This window comes from Anomaloglossus baeobatrachus, chromosome 5 (genome assembly GCF_048569485.1).
Source record: "Anomaloglossus baeobatrachus isolate aAnoBae1 chromosome 5, aAnoBae1.hap1, whole genome shotgun sequence".
NCBI classification, from domain to species: Eukaryota; Metazoa; Chordata; class Amphibia; order Anura; family Aromobatidae; genus Anomaloglossus; species Anomaloglossus baeobatrachus.
Genome location: NC_134357.1, coordinates 470,932,082 through 470,951,832, shown reverse-complemented (window position 1 = coordinate 470,951,832; position 19,751 = coordinate 470,932,082). Strand labels below are relative to the sequence as shown.

Here is a 19,751-nt window from a genome sequence, read left to right as displayed (position 1 = left end):
TAGCTTCATAGACAGATTTCAACCAAAGGTCCATCTGTCTGTCGTTGGCATCTTTAAGTGAAGCGCCATCCTCTACTGCGACTATGGATCTAGCCGCAAGCTTGGAAATTGGGGGATCAACCTTTGGGCACTGGGTCCAGCGTTTGGCTACTTCAGAGGGAAAAGGATAACGGGTATCCTTAGAACGTTTAGAGAAACGCTTGTCTGGATGAGCGTCGTGCTTCTGGATTGATTCTCTGAAGTCAGAGTGGTCCAAAAAAGCACTTAATTTACGCTTGGGATACAGGAAATGGAACTTCTCCTGCTGTGCAGCTGCCTCCTCTGCAGAAGGGGCTGGGGGAGAAATATCCAACAGTCTATTAATTGCCGATATAAGGTCATTAACCATGGCGTCACCATCAGGGGCATCCAGATTGAGAGGGGCCTCAGGATTAGAATCCTGATCACCGTCCTCAGTCTCATCACAGAGAGACTCTTCTCGCTGAGACCCTGAGCAGTGTGATGACGTGGAGGGTCTTTCCCAGCGAGCTCGCTTAGGCTGCCTGTGACTGTCATCTGAGTCAGAGACTTCAGCTTGTGATGCTTGAGACCCCCTTGAAGTACGGATTAGTTCCAACTGAGGGGGACCAGAGAGCATAGCCACAGCAGTGTCCATGGTCTGAGGAACTGGCCTGGCCTGCAAGGTCTCCAGGATTTTTGTCATAGCCTCAGACATTTTATCAGCAAACACTGCAAAGTCTGTCCCCGTCACCGGGGCAGGGTTCACAGGCGTCTCTGCCTGGGCTACCACCACAATAGGCTCTGGCTGACGAAGTGCCACTGGGACTGAACATTGCACACAATGTGAATCATTGGAGCCTGCCGGTAGATCAGCCCCACATGCAGCACACACAGTGCACACAGCCCGTGCCTTGGCAGCCTTGCGTTTTGCGGATGACATGTTGCTGCCTCCTCAGAGCAGTACAGGGTGTCCAGCTAAGAAGCGACCTACAGTGCAACTATATATATATATATATATATGGTACCAAGACAAAAGTACACTATATATCACCGAGGCACTAGTGGGGCCAGCACTACTGTGCAGCTTACCGCCCGCTTAGGAGCGGTGTGTGGTCGCCAGAAATCCCTCTAGTCTGGGTCTCCCAGAGCCTGCTGCCTCTCCCCAGCCAGATCGCATGTGTAATGGCTGCCGGCGTCCTTGTGGAGAGGGGGGGCGGGCCCTGGGCGTACACCGACGAAGAGCGGGAAGTCTGCTTCCCCTTGTGCCTAGTGAGAGGGCTGGAGCATGTAAATAAAGCTCCAGCCCTCGGCGCTGCCTATTGAACAGCGTCTCTCCCCTACCCTGATTGACAGGGTGGGGGCGGGAACGAAGCGGCGCTAGGCCGCAGAAGCCGGGGGCTAAAGTTAGAAGCGCCGCCGCCGTAAAAGCGCGGTCGGCGCAAAGCCCCCGGCGCACCACAAGTCGCAGCTGCGCCGCCGCTCCAGGAGCGGTCGGCGCAGTAGTTCCCAATACACAACGTCACTCAGCAAAGCTGCAGTGACCTAACCCCCAGCGTACAGCGCCACTGTCCCCGGCGCACTACAACGCTCAGCAAGCCCTGAGAGTGTCCGTGCCTGCCGGGGACACAGAGTACCTGAAAGTTGCAGGGCCTTGTCCCTGAACGGCACTCCCGCTCCACATCCAGCAGGTTCTATGGGTCTGTGGATGGAGCCCGGCCCCAGGGCTTGGGGGCCGGCAAGATCCCACTTCCACAGAGCCCTCCAGGGGATGTGGAAGGAAAACAGCATGTGGGCTCCAGCCTCCGTACCAGCAATAGGTACCTCAACCTTACAAGCACCAACCGCGGGTGAGAAGGGAGCATGCTGGGGGCCCCATATGGGCCCTCTTTTCTTCCATCCGATAGAGCCAGCAGCTACTGCTGACTACAAACAGTGGAGCTATGCGTGGATGTCTGACCTCCTTCGCACAAAGCAGAAAACTGGTGAGCCAGTGATCCCACTGGGGGTGTATAGCCAGAAGGGGAGGGGCCTTACACTTTTTAGTGTAATTGCTTTGTGTGGCCTCCGGAGGCAGTGCTATACACCCAATCGTCTGGGTCTCCCAATAGAGCGCCGAAGAAATAACAAAACTTGTGTCACTGTCCAAATATTTCTGGACCTAACTGTATAGCCAAAAACCAACAGTGCGACCGTACAGAGTAAATGTATAGCATATATATATATATATATATATATATATATATATATATATATATATATATATATATATATATATATATATATATATATATATATATATATATATATACACACTTCGGCACCCAGGGGGGCCAGCACCTAGAAACAGGTGCGGCTTACCGACCGCCCAAAGCGGTTGTGTGACCACCAGATTCCCTGCCTGGGCCTCCCAGAGCCGTGTTGTCTCTCCTCTCCAGCTTCAGAAGTGCTGACAGGAATGGCTGCCGGCGTTCTGTGAGGAGGAGGGGGCCGTGGGCGTGCCCTAGAAAGTGCGGGAATCTGGTGCCCCACGGTGCTCAGTGAGGGGGGAGGAGGATACAAAGTATGCTCCAGCCCTCAGCGCTGACGTCCAGTGCAGCGTCCCGCCCTTCCCCTGACTGGCAGGCCCGGGGGCGGGAGTATGCGGTACTAGGCCGCAGAAGCCGGGGACTAAAGTTATAAGCGCGGCCGGCAAACAAGCGCGGTCAGCGCGGTAGTCCCGGCGCACTAACACACCCAGCAGTGCTGCAGCGTGTATGACACAAGCGCTCCATGCGCCGTCCCCAAGGGGACACAGAGTACCTCACAGTAGCAGGGCCTTGTCCCTGACGATACCCGGCTCCTGTCCAGCATATTCCCCAGGGGCTGCGGAGGGAGCACGGTCCCAGTGCCTGGAGACCGATTAGGATCCCACTTCACCCAGAGCCCTTAAGGGATGGGGAAGGAAAACAGCATGTGGCTCCTGCCTATGTACCCGCAATGGGTACCTCAACCTTAACAGCACCGCCGACCAGAGTGGGGTGAGAAGGGAGCATGCCGGGGGCCCTGTTATGGGCCCTCTTTTCTTCCATCCGATATAGTCAGCAGCTGCTGCTGACTAAATTGTGGAGCTATGCGTGCATGTGTGCCTCCTTCGCACAAAGCATAAAAACTGAGGAGCCCGTGATGCACGGGGGGGTGTATAGGCAGAAGGGGAGGGGCTTTACACTTTTAAGTGTAATACTTTGTGTGGCCTCCGGAGGCAGAAGCTATACACCCAATTGTCTGGGTCTCCCAATGGAGCAACAAAGAAAATGTAGTTTGCTTCTGCAACAGAAGCCCAAAAGGTAACCCCACAAGAAATGCACGATTCAATCTCAGCAGGGAACAACAATTTCCAGGACAAGTCTCTGATCCGCCAGTAAGAAAAAAGGGGGTCCTCTATCAAGCCAGCCTCCTCCGGGCACCCATGCAGTCACTAGCGCAAGCCTTCTAGGTCCAGATCCAACAGATTATCTTTGACATGTCTGAGCAGTCGTCACCTTCTGTTGGGCTTTTCCACCTGTACCCTGCTGTGTGTTTGTGCGCATTCCTCTAAGAAAAGTCCAGAAATTTACTCTGATATTTCCACTTGCTGGATGTCCGTATCTTCTTAAGAATGTTGCAGTTTGGAGGTTTAGAGAACAAATGCTCTGCTCTGGTTGGTTATGAACTGGCCTTGATAGGTAAATTTGGGCTGCTAAATGGGGAAGGGGGCGTCAACAGTGAGTGCATAAGTGGACAGTGGTTTCCTTTGCTGCATTGAACATTTTGTAGGAATGTTTATCATGTCAGGCATGCCTCTGATTTTGCTGCTGCTCTCGATGCGACTTGTGCATCTGATCATTTACTTCAGAGACCAGAATAATCATTAACCCCTTCAGCCCCCGGGCACTTTCCGTTTTTGTTTTTTGCGCCCCTTCTTCCGAGAGCCGTAACTTTTTTATTTTTCCATCAATCTTGCCATATGAGGGCTTGTTTTTTTGCGGGACGAGTTGTACTTTTAAATGAAACCATAAGTTTTACCATATAGTCTACTGGAAAACGGCAAAAAAATTCCAAGTGCGGAAAAATTGCAAAAAAAGTGTGATCGTACAATAGTTTTTGGGATATTTTATTCACTGTGTTCACTATATGGTAAAACTGAGATATCTATGTGGTGCCTCAGGTCGGTGCAAGTTTGTAGACACCAAACGTGTATAAGTTTACTTGTATCTAAGGGGTTAAAAAAAAATTCACAAGCTTGTCCAAAAAACGTGGCGCACGTTTTGCACCATTTTCCAAAACCCGTAGCGTTCTCATTTTTCAGGATCTGAGGCTCAGTGATGGCTTATTTTTTGCGTCTCGACCTGACGTTTTTAACGGTACCATTTTTGCACAGATGCTACGTTTTGATCGCCTGTTATTGCATTTTGCGCAAAATTTGCGGCGACCAAAAAACGTAATTTTGGCGTTTGGAATTTTTTTGCCGCTACGCCGTTTACTGATCAGATTCATTGATTTTATATTTTGATAGATCGGGCATTTCTGAACGTGGCGATACCAAATGTGTGTATTTTTTTAACCCTTTAATTTTCAATGGGGTGAAAGGGGGGTGATTTGAACTTTTAGGTTTTTTTATTTTTTTAAAATTTTTTAAAACTTTTTTTTTTACTTTTTTTTTATTTTACTAGTCCCCCTAGGGGGCAATAGCAATCAGCATTCCGATCGCTCTGCACTATTTGCAGATCTCAGCTACAGAGCTGAGAACTGCAGATTTGCTGCTTCACTTTCAATGCCGGCTGTATTCTGGCATTGAGAGGAAGTGAGTCATGCTAGCTACAGACGTCATCACATGACCCTGTGCTACCATGGCAACCGCCGAAAGTCATGTGATCATGTCACGTGACTTCCGGTGGGGGCGGGGGTAAGTCACTGTCATGGCGGCGCCCATATACATATCACTGCCAAGATTTTGGCAGCGAAATGTAAGGGGTTAATGGCCGCGGGTGGAAGCGATTCCACCCGCGGCTAGCAGGCACACATGTCAGCTGTGAATAACAGCTGATATGTGCGCCGATCGCCGCCGCCTGCCGGCAGCAGGGGGCGGGGCTTCCCGTCACACGATCCATGACGTACCCAGTACGTCATGGGTCGTTAAGGGGTTAAACAGCAGCTCATTTTGTGACAAAGTAGTACCTAGAAAAAAAATGGGGGTGCAGATTATCATCCAAAAACAGCATCCCTGCCTTCCATGGTCAAGGTTTAGCCTAATTTGCCTTTATAACGTCACTGCGCTTATTAGATTCCATATTATCATCCATATCATAAATAATTTTCTATTTTAGATCTATAAATACTAGTAAAATACAGATTTTTTTTTTCATTCAAGCGCCATATAAACGTCATCTGACGGAACCACACAGAAAGTTAAAGAGATTTGGCTGTACTGACAGAGGTGAACAAACCAGACAAAATCACATCGTTACTGTGAAGGGGTGGAAGAAATTTGGTTGAATGAGTCCCACGGCATCAAAATTCTCAGCGTCACAAGGAGTTTTGCGCAATCTTCGCCAACTGTCGTGGCGGCATTGGACTCTGTTCAGATTGCAGATTCTGACACTCTACCAGATGGATTCATAGGCAGGCTAGCAAAAGTTAATCTCTGCTAGTCTGATTACTTCTTTAATCACATGTTGTGGGGAGACCTATCACATCTGCTCCCCTCCTATTTGTACTGTTGGAATCCTTCCACCCATGCCAGCTATAGTTTATGCTGTGTTGGTCTGTGAAGTGTAGTGTCCCAGACTCTCTCTGGTGTAAGTTGTGTTTAGTGGTCCTTGCTTGGTGCGGTTGTGGAATGTATTCCTTCCTGCGCTTGTTTTCCTCCTGAATCTCTTATTGTCGTGTGTGTGTGTGTGTGTGTGTGTGTTTGTGTTATGTGACCGAGTCTTGTTTTTATTCATCTGTCTTTTCCTGTAGTTCAACACACTCCTGCTCCATTCCTCCCTAGGGGAGGGGGTGGGGGAATTAGATCAGGACTGGTCAGGAGCAGGGCTAGGAAGGAGACTTAGGCCACTCTACCATTAGGAGTAATCCTGCGAATAGGATTAGCATAGGGTCGCCTAGTTTCAAAGACTTCGGAGACCTAGTTCTTGCTATCCCAAGATCATTGCAACACCCAAGCATCCCACCCTCCTCCCTCTCTCAGATATAAAGCCACCAGCAAACACCATTAAAGCTTTATTGACACCTGATTAACAGCAGAATAGATAATAACCTTATGGTACAATCTATCTTACATAGAAAACTTTACAGCGGATTTCATAGATCTCTATTCCAAAATGTTTACATCCAGCAGATTTATTAAAATCAAAGAGAGCGGAGAAGGAATAACTTAGACAGTCGAAGTATCATACATCCATGGGTGAGGGGTATATATATATATTTATATGGGGAGATATACACAGTTATATCCTCGGGTACATTGTTCTCTCCGGTGAGGCCATGTCATACACATTATTATAACACTGGCCGGGATGAAACATGAATGACACAGGTAATACTGCACTCATCGTCCTCTCCGGTCATTTTTAGCAGGAGGCTGCTACAGCGGAGCTTTATTGTGCTATGCCTAAGAGAACACAAAGGGACGAAGCTTCAGCTGCACCTACTCTAGAGGAGATTCAGGGGCCACGGCTAAGGATGTCCCTGTAACGTTACATTCACACCATCCTGTTTTCAATAGAGGACATTAGAGCTACAACTCTGGGGGGGGGGGGGAAACGCTAAAGGAGCTGTCATTTTTTAACAGGGGAAAGGGCCCAAGTCCTGCTCCTCCTACCTGAACACTGTGATTGACAGCTCCACATGTGTAAACTAAAGGAACTCAGAGGAAGCAGGACTCTGGCTTCCTCGAGGAGTGTAGAGTTGTCAGTCAGTGAGCCAGGGGGTGGAGCAGGACTCGTAGACTTCCTTTAGGAGTCCAAGTAACTCCCAGTATATCTGTCCCAGAGCTCAACCCCCTTAAGTTGCCCTCAAAACTACACAAACAAAAAGAGGACTGGAGGACAAACAGGGCACTTCCATATAACATACACAGACAAAACAAGACCCCTGTATTACACAGTGTAGTGACCTGAGACACATGGGTTTGAGGCTGCACCATGAACACCCAAGCAGGAAAGCCAGGTGAAGTATTCCAAGGCTGGGGCACCGTTTTTACTCTCTGGTATCAGCCTTAGTAAGCAGCAAAGTCAGAGACTACAGAACAAATATTAGAGATGTCTAATAACCCATATTTAATCCAACGCCAGCACAGTACCTCTGCAAGTGTACGATGTGGGAGGTTTGTGGGACCATGTGTCTGCAGATTTCAGTGCAGCGCTCGGACGTCACAGGGACACTAACTCGACAGGAGAGAGGAAACAACCCATACAAAGAAGAAAAGAACCTTAAAATATTTTAGGGAGCCTCACACCCAAAGTAGCAAAAATAAAAATCTATAAACACATTCGTTTCCTCCTTCTAAAAGTACCGGATCCAAAGTCTGAAGAAGAAACCGTTCATTTTACAGAAAACAGGGACATTGACAGCGCCCAAGGACGGTCACCAGCAATTAGGATGGACGTGAGCCGCTTGTCTGCTGTTCTGAAATCTTGAATACGATACCGATGCGCAGGAAGAACTTCCTTAGGATGGCACGGAGCTCCGGGATCAGGTCAAACTGCATGATCTCACACAAGTGCGGGTAATACTTGGAGGCATGAGCACTGAACTAGAAGATAGAAAAGTTACAAGTAAGGACACGTTATCTATACATGATAACTAGGGACGATCGAATACCGCAAATATTCGGCAATGCCCATATTCGCCGAATAGGTCGCCGGTATTCGACTATTTGTGAATATTCGATGCGCAATGTAAGTCTATGGGAAACCCGAATAGTTGCCGCATAACAACTATTCGGGCTTCCCATAGACTTACATTGCGCATCGAATATTCGCATAGCGGCAACCTATTCGTCAGATATTCGCGAAGCCAAATATTGCCGAATATTTGTGATATTCGATCATCCCTAATGATAATCCCTTCCCATTGCAGAGCTTTCTTAGTTGTTCTAAGTGACACATTCATGCAATATAATGGACTGGAAAATTAGGGAAAAAGTACAATGAAAGAGCCCTGCAAATTCAGCCTTTTTTGGTGGGAGGGGGAAGAAGAGTGGTCTTTATACTATTCATTGTGTGGTATAAATGACCTGGCAACATGATTTTCTATACAATTTTGAAAATACAAAACTTGGGGGGTTTTTACAAGTTGTAAAAAAAAAAAAATTCTCAACCTTGCATTTAAAAAAAAAAAAAAAAAATAAAAAATAATGTTGCAGTTTTTGGGACCTGTAACTTTTTTTTACATTTTTTTTCCACCCATCAATGCAGCTGTGGTAGAGCTTGTTTTTTTGTGTGGGGAGCTATTGTTTATATTGGTAACGAATTAGATACATACAACATTTTTGATCTCTTAGTATTGCATTTTTTTTAGGGGGGCAGGTTCTGTTTTTTTTTCCATTATTTATTTTTCCTTAATGGAAATGTATTGCACATTTACAATAGCAAAATACCAAATATATTTATTTTGTACATAATTAAAGCGTAACCATCAGTTTATTTTTTATTTAATAAATCAATAGCACCCATGAAAATAAGCAACTTTGTAATATGTCTTATCAGACAAATCTGCTGCTTTCTCTGCCAAAATTGATCAGTCATTATCAATATTCTCAATCTGTATTTAGTGAAGCCTTTCCCATTACTGATATAGAAGATGGCAGTTGGTGCTGATGAGATTCTATGTAGATAGCAGGAGTAGGTGAAGCTCTGAATCTAGCTCCTCCCTCTTCCACTAGCTGCTTTCTCCTCCCGTCATCATAGAATCTCATCAGCACCAACTGCCAATTCTCTCTCAGTAATGGGAAAGTCTTCACTGAACATAGTTTTTATTTCAGAATTGAGAATTCTGATAATGACTGATCAATTCAGTAAAGAATCAGTTCTGTAAAGAAAGCAGATTTGTCTGATAAGAGATATTACAAAGATGCTTATGTTCATGTGTACTATTGATTTTTTTTAAATAAAAATTAAAAACGACAGTCATGCTTTAAATTTCTATACTTTTGTATTGGTAAAAGGTGGATGATTCTAACTTGAAAAAAAAAAGTCCCAAACAAATATATATTTTTATTTTTTTTGCATTATTATATTTCTACTTTTCTATTTAGCGCCCCTTCAGGGACTTAATCTTTGATCAATCAGTTGTGCTAAATGCTTCAATACAATAGTATTGCAATGTATCGGGAAATCATGGTCTCTTTCGAAGTGCAGCCTGTGACTGGGCTTCACCTGAGTACCAAGATGGCGGCAACAATTGTGACAAACCATCGACCCTCCCATCCCACAATCGCGTTGGAGATGGGGGCGGCATTGATGGGGTACCCAAATGTTCACCTTACTGGGATTGCGCCATGTACATGCTGCCGTGCCAAATTGATGTAACTTCCGCCCAATAAGCAAGGAGAGCGTGCACTATTCTAGGTGGCCTGTACAATGGATCGCTCTTATTGCAGGAGTGTATGATATACAGTAACCACCTACCTTCTCATCACTAACTTTGAGGGTTTTGGTCAGCAGTAACAGCAGTAGATTGGTCCAAGCCTCTCGATGGCTTTCAGAATTTACAGTAATAAAATAAGCCAGGGCCTCGCTGCACACACTGTAACAACAGAGGGAGACGTGAGGGAAGAAGAAACATCTGTCCATTGTGGCCTCCAGTGGGGATTTCGACCCATCTGGCTGGGGATGATCGGACATTTGGGATATCACAACTCTTACTTTAGGAGTCGCTGCTCTATATCCTCCCAGGAGTCTCTGCGTCGCTCGTCTGTATACATGCGGAACAGGATCCGTAAGCAGCAGGCGAGGCTACTGGTCTCTTGCTTCAGTAGATTTGGCTTGGATTTTCCTTTAAATCCTAATGAACAGGTAGTGATTACAGTACCAGCTGAAGAGCAGAGGTCTCTACTGAGCAGCAGTGAAAACCCACATACACAGACACATCGGCCCAGTCACCAGATATAATAATAAATCATCAGAAGAAGCAGTCCTATGAAAGAAAATATGGCTGACAATGGTGCCAGCCAGATACTTACATAAAAGACTCATGGAGCTCAGGCATGTGGCCCCCATCACAGTGCTACCCTCACAGTGACAACTTTTTGGAAAAACTCTAATAGGGATTTTGTCAGCAGAATTTCACCTCCCAAACTATTTATATGAGCATGTAGCTCTTTCAAAGACAAGTCCAGCAATACCTCTACATGGCCAGTCTATGTCTCCATTACTGAGAAAATCAATGTTAGCAGTGATGTGTAAATGAGTCTGAACAGCTATTTGTAGATCTGAAGCCTCTGTCACTTCAGCTCTACTCCTCAACAAGTGTCGCCTACTCCTGCTCAACTGACTATGCTGGGGTCATCAGGGAAAGGAGCCATCAGTAAAGCATGAGGCAGCAGCACTGTAGATGTACAAATAGTTCTTCAGACTCATTTGCATATTAATTTAAACGCTGATTTCTCAGTAACGGAGGAAAAGACTGCCCATGTAAAGATAATATTTTGGATTATAAGATGCATTTTCTCCCCCTCAAATTGGGGGGAAAATGGGGGTGCTTCTTATAAACCGGATACAGCTCATGGAGGGGTATACGTGACGATTTAGCGGGGGTCACAGCTGGAGGACAGCGGCGGTAACATGAGTGGGTCAATGTGTTGAGCCTGGGGCTGCAAGATGGTTGCGGCGATGTAATGTGGGTACCATTGATCTCAGAGCAGTGGACACAATGGGCTCCAGGAAAATGGCTGCAGAGGCAGCGTACACGCAGACTGAGATCTCGAAGAGCCTCGATCTGAATCTGCACATGCGCCCCCACAGTCATTTCCCTGGAATCCATAACGTCGGAAAAGGCTCATATGCAGATTGAGATCTCGGTCGTCCAAGATCTCAGTCTGCGCGTGTGCTGCCTCTGCAGCATTTTCCTAAAACCCAATGCATCCACTACCCAGAGATCAATGGTGCCCGCATCGCACCACTGCTACACCTCCCTCCTCCCAGCTCTGTGCCGCTGATGTCCTTCAGCTGCGACCCTGCCTCCTCTGACCCTACTCCACTGCCACCACGCCCCTCCCAGTGAGCTATATCCAGATTATAAAATGAATTTCAGGGTTAAGACAGACTCCATTTTTAACATTAAAATATTTTTTCTTCCTCTAAATTTGGGGAACTTATAATTTGAAAAATACGGTAATTTGGGTGTGAAATCCTGACATATTCCCTTTAAAAAGGTACCGTCACACATAACGAGATCGCTAGCGAGATCGCAGCTGAGTCACGGTTTCTGTGACGCAGTAGCGATCCCGTTAGCGATCTTGTTATGTGTGACACCTACCAGCGATCAGGCCCCTGCTGTGAGATCGCTAGTCGTTGCAGAATGGTCCAGGCCATTTTCTTCAAAGGCGATGTCCTGCTGGGCAGGACCCATCGCTGTGTTTGACACTGTGTGACAGGGTCACAGTGACTGCTGAGATCGTTATACAGGTCGCTACTGCGACCTGTATTGTTCCTGTATCGCTGGTAAGATCTGACTGTGTGACATCTCACCTGCGACCTCCCAGCGACTTACCTGCGATCCCTATCAGGTCGCATCGTTTTTGGGATCGCTGGTAAGTCGTTGTGTGTGACTGGGCCTTTAGTCTTGTGCAACCATACCTGCTCTCCACAGTGCCGTCCTCTGCTCATTATTGGAATTAAAGGCTTTAGCAAATGAGTGAGATTCTTGAAGACAGTCCAGCAGTTTAAAGAGATGTGGCGTAGACATGAACTTGTACATTCCCTGGTCTTCATATTCAGTTTGGAAGTCATCAGTCAGTGTATCCCTCTAAAAAAGAACAGGGTGTAACCACAGTGTGACCCACACCCCCTATTATAACCCTTCCATCAGATATATCCATTCTGATCCATCCCCCTCTAGTATAAGGATATATATCTCGTCTGATCCATCCCCCTTGTGGTATAAGGATATATATCCAGTCTGATCCATCCCCCTCTAGTATAAGGATATATATCCATTCTCACCAATCCCCCTCTAGTATAAGGATATAGCCAGTCTGACCTATCCCTCACTAGTATAAGAATATATATCCAGTCTGACCCATTACCCTATAGTATAAGGATATATATCCAGTCTGTCTCATCCCCTCTAGTACAAGGATATATATCTCATCTGATCCATCCACCTCTAGTATTATTATTATTATTATTTTTTATTATTAGAGCGCCATTTATTCCATGGCGCTTTACATGTGAAAGGGGTATACATAATAGGGACAAGTACAATAATCATAAATAATACAAGGCACAGACTGGTACAGGAGATAGGATATATATCCAGTCTGACCTATCATTCGCTAGTATAAGAATATATATCAAGTCTGACCCATCCCCCTATAGTATAAAGATGTATATCCAGCCTGACTCAGCCTGCTGTAGTATAAGGCTAGATATCCAGTCTGACCCATCCCTCTATAGTATAAGGATATATATATATCCAGGCTGATCCTTCCCCCTCTAAAAAAGAGAATTTTGTTACTTACCGTAAATTCTTTTTCTTATAGTTCCGTATTGGGAGACCCAGACCATGGGTGTTTAGCTTCTGCCTCCGGAGGACACACAAAGTACTACACTTAAAAGTGTAGCTCCTCCCTCTGAGCTTATACACCCCCTGGTAGCCAGTCCTAGCCAGTTTAGTGCAAAAGCTGAAGGAGAATAGCCACCCACAAGTAGAACCGAGTAAGAACTGGAACAACCGGAGACTCTGGCCACGACAACACCCGGTGATAACACCCGGAACAAGAAAATTGCCAAAAGGCAACAGGGAGGGAGCTGGGTCTCCCAATACGGAACTATAAGAAAAAGAATTTACGGTACGTAACAAAATTCTCTTTTTCTTTATCGTTCCTTTGGGAGACCCAGACCATGGGACGCTCCAAAGCTGTCCCTGGGTGGGAATAAACAGAAAAAACTAAGAAGTAGGCGGAGCCTAACTTCACAAGTGGGCGACAGCCGCCTGAAGGATGCGTCTGCCCAAGCTCGCATCTGCCGAAGCATGAGCATGCACTTGGTAGTGCTTCGAAAAGGTATGCAGGCTAGTCCAAGTGGCAGCCTGACAGACTTGTTGAGCCGTAGTCTGGTGCCTAAAAGCCCAAGAGGCACCGACAGCTCTGGTCGAGTGTGCTTTGATCCCCGGCGGGGGAGGCACCTGAGTACTCTGGTAGGCGTCCGAAATGGTCGATCTAATCCAACGGGCCAAGGTCGGCTTAGAAGCAGAGAGACCCTTGCGCCACCCTGTGGTTAGCACAAAAAGAGAGGTGCACCGCCTAAGCGCAGCGGTGCGAGACACATAAATCCGGAGAGCACGCACCAGATCCAGAGTATGCAGCGCTTTCTCAAAGCGATGAACAGGGGCCGGACAGAAGGAAGGCAAGGAAATATCCTGGTTAAGGTGGAAGGGAGAGACCACCTTAGGAAGAAAGTCCGGGGTCGGACGGAGAACTACCTTGTCTTGGTGAAAAACCAAAAAAGGTGACTCCGAGGAGAGCGCAGACAAATCAGAGACTCTCCTGAGAGAAGTTATGGCAACTAGAAAGGCCACCTTTTGAGAAAGACGATACAAAGAAACCTCCCTAAGGGGCTCGAAAGGGGGTTTCTGCAATACCGTGAGGACCAAGTTAAGGTCCCAGGGATCCAAGGGCCGCCGATAAGGCGGAATGATGTGAGACGCACCTTGCATGAAGGTGCGGACCTGAGCCAGCCGGGCGAGACGCCGCTGGAACAGCACTGATAGAGCTGAGACTTGTCCCTTGAGAGAGTTGAGGGACAGTCCTAGCTGCAGACCGGACTGTAAAAAAGACAGAAGGGTCGGCAACGAGAATGGCCAAGGAGAATGGCCGGAAGAGCGACACCAGGACAGGAAAATTTTCCAAGTCCTGTGATAGATCTTGACGGAGGAAGACTTACGGGCCCGAGTCATAGTGGAGATGACTTCAGGAGGAATACCAGAAGCCGTCAAAATCCAGGACTCAAGAGCCACGCCGTCAATTTGAGTGCCGCAGAAATCGGGCGGAAAAACGGACCTTGCGAGAGCAGGTCTGGACGGTCCGGAAGATGCCACGGCATCTCCACGGACAGTTGGAGCAGGTCCGGATACCAAGCTCGCCTGGGCCAGTCCGGTGCAATGAGGATGACAACGGCCCTCCATTCTGATCTTGCGCAGGACTCTGGGCAAGAGAGCTAGAGGGGGAAACACGTAGGACAGACGAAACTGGGACCAGTCTTGAACCAGAGCGTCCCCGGCGAAGGCCTGAGGATCGTGGGAGCGAGCCACGTAAACCGGAACCTTGTTGTTGTGACGGGATGCCATTAGATCCACGTCCGGAGTGCCCCACTTGCGGCAGATTGACTGAAACACTGCCGGGTGCAGGGACCACTCGCCACCGTCCACGGATTGACGGCTGAGATAATCTGCCTCCCAGTTTTCTACGCCAGGGATGTGGACTGCGGATATGGTGGACTTGGAGTCCTCCGCCCATTGAAGAATGCGTTGGACCTCCAACATTGCCAGGCGGCTGCGTGTCCCGCCTTGGTGATTGATGTAGGCAACCGCTGTCGCGTTGTCTGACTGGACTCGAATGTGCCTGCCCGCCAACAGGTGGTGAAAGGCTAGGAGAGCTAGAAGCACAGCTCTGGTTTCCAGCACATTGATTGAAAGGGCTGACTCGGACGGAGTCCAAGTGCCCTGTGCTCTGTGGTGGAGATGTACCGCTCTCCAGCCGGATAGGCTGGCATCCGTGGTGAGAATCACCCAGGACGGAGTCAGGAAGGAGCGTCCTTGGGACAGGGAGAGGGGTCGAAGCCACCACTGAAGAGAGCTCCTGGTCCGTGGCGAGAGCCACTAACCTCTGTAAGGAGGAAGGCCGCTTATCCCAACAGCGGAGAATGTCCAGCTGCAGAGGACGCAGATGGAACTGGGCAAAGGGAACCGCCTCCATGGAGGCCACCATTTGACCCAGCACCTGCATCAGACGCCTGAGGGTATAACGGCGGGGACTCAGGAGAGAGCGCACCGCCAACCGGAGTGACAGCTGTTTGTCTAAGGGCAACTTCACAAGTGCCGGCAAAGTCTCGAACTGCATCCCTAGGTACGCGAGACTCTGGGTCGGAGTCAGAGTGGATTTGGGAAGATTGACAATCCACCCGAATTGGGCTAGGGTGGCGAGAGTGAGCGAAACACTCCGCTGACAGTCTGCGCTGGATGTACCCTTGACCAGAAGGTCATCCAGATAAGGAAGCACTGCTAACCCCTGGAGGTGCAGGACCGCAATCACTGCCGCCATGACCTTGGTGAATACCCGAGGGGCCGTGGCTAACCCGAAGGGGAGAGCCACGAATTGGAAATGATCCTCTCCTATCGCAAAACGTAACCAACGCTGATGTGACACTGCGATTGGCACATGTAGATAGGCATGTCTGATGTCGATGGACGCCAGGAAGTCCCCTTGGGTCATAGAGGCAATGACTGATCGCAGAGACTCCATGCGAAAATGCCGCACCCGGACATGCTTGTTGAGAAGCTTGAGATCCAGGATGGGCCGGAAGGTACCGTCCTTTTTTGGAACTAGGAAGAGATTTGAGTAAAAACCTCTGAACCGTTCCTGAGCGGGAACTGGGACAATCACTCCGTTTGCCTGCAAGGACGCCACGGCCTGCGAGAAGGCGGCGGCCTTGGAGCAGGGGGGAGTTGAGAGAAAAAAATCTGTTTGGAGGGCTGGAAGAGAATTCTATCCTGTAGCCGTGAGATATGATGTCTCTCACCCACTGATCGGAGACTTGCTTTAACCAAGCGTCGCCAAAGTGGGAGAGCCTGCAACCGACTAAGGACGTGGCTGGAGCGGGCCGAGAGTCATGAGGAAGCTGCCTTGGTGGCAGAACCTCCTGCGGTCTTCTGCGGACGCGCTTTTGGGCGCCAGTTGGATTTCTGATCCTTGGCTGAGTTAGCGGACGAGGCGGAAGGCTTAGAGGATGACCAGTTGGAGGAACGAAAGGAATGAAACCTCGATTGATTCCTACCCTGGGCGGGTTTCGTGGTCTTGGTTTGTGGCATGGAAGTACTCTTCCCGCCAGTAGCTTCTTTAATGATTTCATCCAGCTGTTCACCAAACAGCCGTGAACCAGCAAAAGGGAGCCCAGCAAGAAACTTCTTGGAAGAAGCATCTGCCTTCCACTCTCGAAGCCACAAAATCCTGCGGATAACAAGAGAATTAGCTGAAGCCACCGCAGTGCGGTGAGAAGCCTCTAGCATGGCAGACATGGCATAGGATGAAAAAGCTGAAGCCTGAGCAGTTAAGGTAACCATCTCAGGCATAGATTCCTTGGTGAGGGAATGCATCTCCTCTAGAGAAGCAGAGATGGCTTTGAGAGCCCACACTGCTGCAAAAGTCGGGGAAAACGCAGCTTCATACACAGATTTGGCCAGAAGGTCAATTTGACGGTCAGTGGAATCCTTAAGTGAGGTGCCGTCAGCCACCGACACAACGGTCCGGGCTGATGACCCTCCGGTGTATAGGCTTACCTTTGGGGAGTGAGACCACTCCTTGACCACCTCAGGAGGAAATGGAAACCGGTCATCAGAACCACGCTTTGGAAAGCGTTTGTCAGGGCAGGCCCTGGGTTTGGTCACAGCGGTCTGAAAACTGGAGTGGTTAAAGAACACACTCTTCACTCTCTTAGGCAAGGTAAACTGATGTTTTTCTGCCAAAGAGAGTTGCTCCTCTGACACTGGCGGATTGAGATCCAGCACAGAATTAATAGAAGCAATCAAATCACTAAGATCTGAGTCACCCTCAGAGAAATCGATGGGATACATAGCCTCCGAGCCCCCAGTGAGGGTATCCTCCTCATTTTGAGAGTCAGCTCTTGAGACAGAGCCGTGGGATGGGGAGGCGGAGGAAACCCTGCGCCTTCTCTTAGAAGGACGGGGTCTGGGATCAGATGATGAATCCTCCGTGAGCTCCGATGGACGGAGGTCAGAGGATAGGAGTCCTCTGTCAAGAGTATTAGAGGCACCCTGTGAGGGGGGCTGATGCATATTCATCAAAGTCCTGGACAAAGAAGGGAATTTTGTTTACTTACCGTAAATTCCTTGTCTTCTAGCTCCTATTGGGAGACCCAGACAATTGGGTGTATAGCTTCTGCCTCCGGAGACCACACAAAGTATTACACCTTAAAAAAGTGTAACCCCTCCCCTCTGCCTATACACCCTCCCGTGCATCACGGGCTCCTCAGTTTTGGTGCAAAAGCAGGAAGGAGGAAACTTATAAATTGGTCTAAGGTAAATTCAATCCGAAGGATGTTCGGAGAACTGAACCATGAACCAAAGGAACAATTCAACATGAACAACATGTGTACACAAAAGAACAACCAGCCCGAAGGAAAAAGGGGCGGGTGCTGGGTCTCCCAATAGGAGCTAGAAGAAAAGGAATTTACGGTAAGTAAACAAAATTCCCTTCTTCTTTGTCGCTCCATTGGGAGACCCAGACAATTGGGACGTCCAAAAGCAGTCCCCGGGTGGGTATAAGAATACCTCAATAACAGAGAGCCGAAAAACGACCCCTTCCTACAGGTGGGCAACCGCCGCCTGAAGGACTCGCCTACCTAGACTGGCATCTGCCGAAGCATAGGTATGCACGATACGATACGATAGTGTTTAGTGAAGGTGTGCAGGCTAGACCAGGTAGCTGCCTGACACACCTGCTGAGCCGTAGCCCGGTGTCACAATGCCCAGGACGCACCCACGGCTCTGGTAGAATGGGCTTTCAGCCCCGAAGGAAGAGGAAGCCCCGAAGAACGGTAGGCTTCAAGAATCGGTTCCTTGATCCACCGAGCCAAAGTTGATTTGGAAGCCTGCGAACCCTTACGCTGGCCAGTGACCAGGACAAAGAGCGCATCTGAACGGCGCAGGGGTGCCGTGCGAGACACGTAGAGCCGGAGTGCTCTCACTAGATCTAATGAATGCAAATCCTTTTCACACTGGTGAACTGGATGAGGGCAACGACGGTAAGGAGATATCCTGATTGAGATGAAAAGGAGATACCACCTTAGGGAGAAACTCCGGGATAGGACGCAGAACCACCTTATCCTGGTGAAAAACCAGGAAAGGGGATTTGCATGATAGCGCTGCAAGCTCCGACACTCTTCGGAGTGAGGTAATTGCCACAAGAAAAGCCACCTTCTGCGAAAGACGCGATAAAGAAACATCCCTCAGCGGCTCGAAAGGTGGTTTTTGAAGAGCCATTAACACCCTGTTAAGATCCCAGGGTTCCAGCGGACGCTTGTAGGGTGGAACTATGTGGCAAACTCCCTGCAGGAACGTGCGGACCTGCGGAAGCCTTGCCAGGCGCTTTTGAAAAAATACTGAGAGCGCCGATACTTGTCCCTTGAGAGAGCCGAGTGACAAACCCTTGTCCATTCCGGATTGAAGGAATGAAAGAAAAATGGGTAAGGCAAACGGCCAGGGAGTAAAACCCTTATCAGAGCACCAGGACAAGAAGATCCGCCACGACCTGTAATAGATCTTGGCGGACGTTGGTTTCCTGGCCTGTCTCATAGTGGCAATGACATCCTGCGATAAACCCGACGACACTAGGAGCCAGGACTCAATGGCCACACAGTCAGGTTGAGGGCCGCAGAATTCAGATGGAAAAACGGGCCTTGTGACAACAGGTCTGTGCGGTCTGGAAGCGCCCACGGCTGACCCACCGTGAGATGCCACAGATCCGGGTACCACGACCGCCTCGGCCAATCTGGAGCGACGAGAATGGCGCGACGACAGTCGGATCTGATCTTGCGTAACACTCTGGGCAACATCGCCAGAGGAGGAAACACATAAGGGAGTCGAAACTGCGACCAATCCTGAACTAACGCGTCCGCCGCCAAAGCTCTGTGATCTTGAGACCGTGCCATGAAGGCTGGGACCTTGTTGTTGTGCCGTGACGCCATGAGATCGACGTCCGGCGTTCCTCAGCGGCGACAGATCTCTTGAAACATGTCTGGGTGAAGAGACCATTCCCCCGCATCCATGCCCTGACGACTGAGAAAGTCTGCTTCCCAGTTTTCTACGCCCGGGATGTGAACTGCGGAGATGGTGGAGGCTGTGGCCTCCGCCCACAGCAGAATCCGTCGGACTTCCTGGAAGGCTTGACGGCTGCGCGTGCCGCCCTGGTGGTTGATGTACGCGACCGCCGTGGCGTTGTCCGACTGTATGCGGATCTGCCTGCCCTCCAGCCACCGATGGAACGCCTTTAGGGCTAGATACACTGCCCTGATTTCCAGAACATTGATCTGAAGGGAGGACTCTATTGGAGTCCAGGTTCCCTGAGCCCTGTGGTGGAGAAAAACCGCTCCCCACCCTGACAGGCTCGCGTCCGTCGTGACCACAGCCCAGGATGGGGGCAGGAAGGATTTTCCCTGCGATAGAGAAGTGGGAAGAAGCCACCACTGAAGAGAGGTTTTGGCTGCAAGGGACAGAGAGACGTTCCTGTCGAGGGACGTCGACCTCCTGTCCCATTTGCGGAGAATGTCCCATTGGAG

At 48.9% G+C, this 19,751-nt stretch overlaps 1 protein-coding gene across 1 annotated transcript in view; it reads right to left on the bottom strand.

The window, feature by feature from the left end:
* Positions 1-6,224: 6,224 nt before the first annotated feature.
* Positions 6,225-19,751, bottom strand: part of ARFGEF2 (ARF guanine nucleotide exchange factor 2) — a 179,760-nt gene continuing 166,233 nt past the window's right edge. Inside the window, exons 36-39 of the mRNA XM_075350644.1 lie at positions 11,817-11,985; positions 9,885-10,023; positions 9,648-9,765; positions 6,225-7,771 (exon numbers count right to left, since the gene is read on the bottom strand). Coding sequence (XP_075206759.1) covers positions 7,613-7,771; positions 9,648-9,765; positions 9,885-10,023; positions 11,817-11,985 — 585 coding nt within the window. The 3' untranslated portion in view covers positions 6,225-7,612. The remainder of the gene's footprint in view (positions 7,772-9,647; positions 9,766-9,884; positions 10,024-11,816; positions 11,986-19,751) is intronic.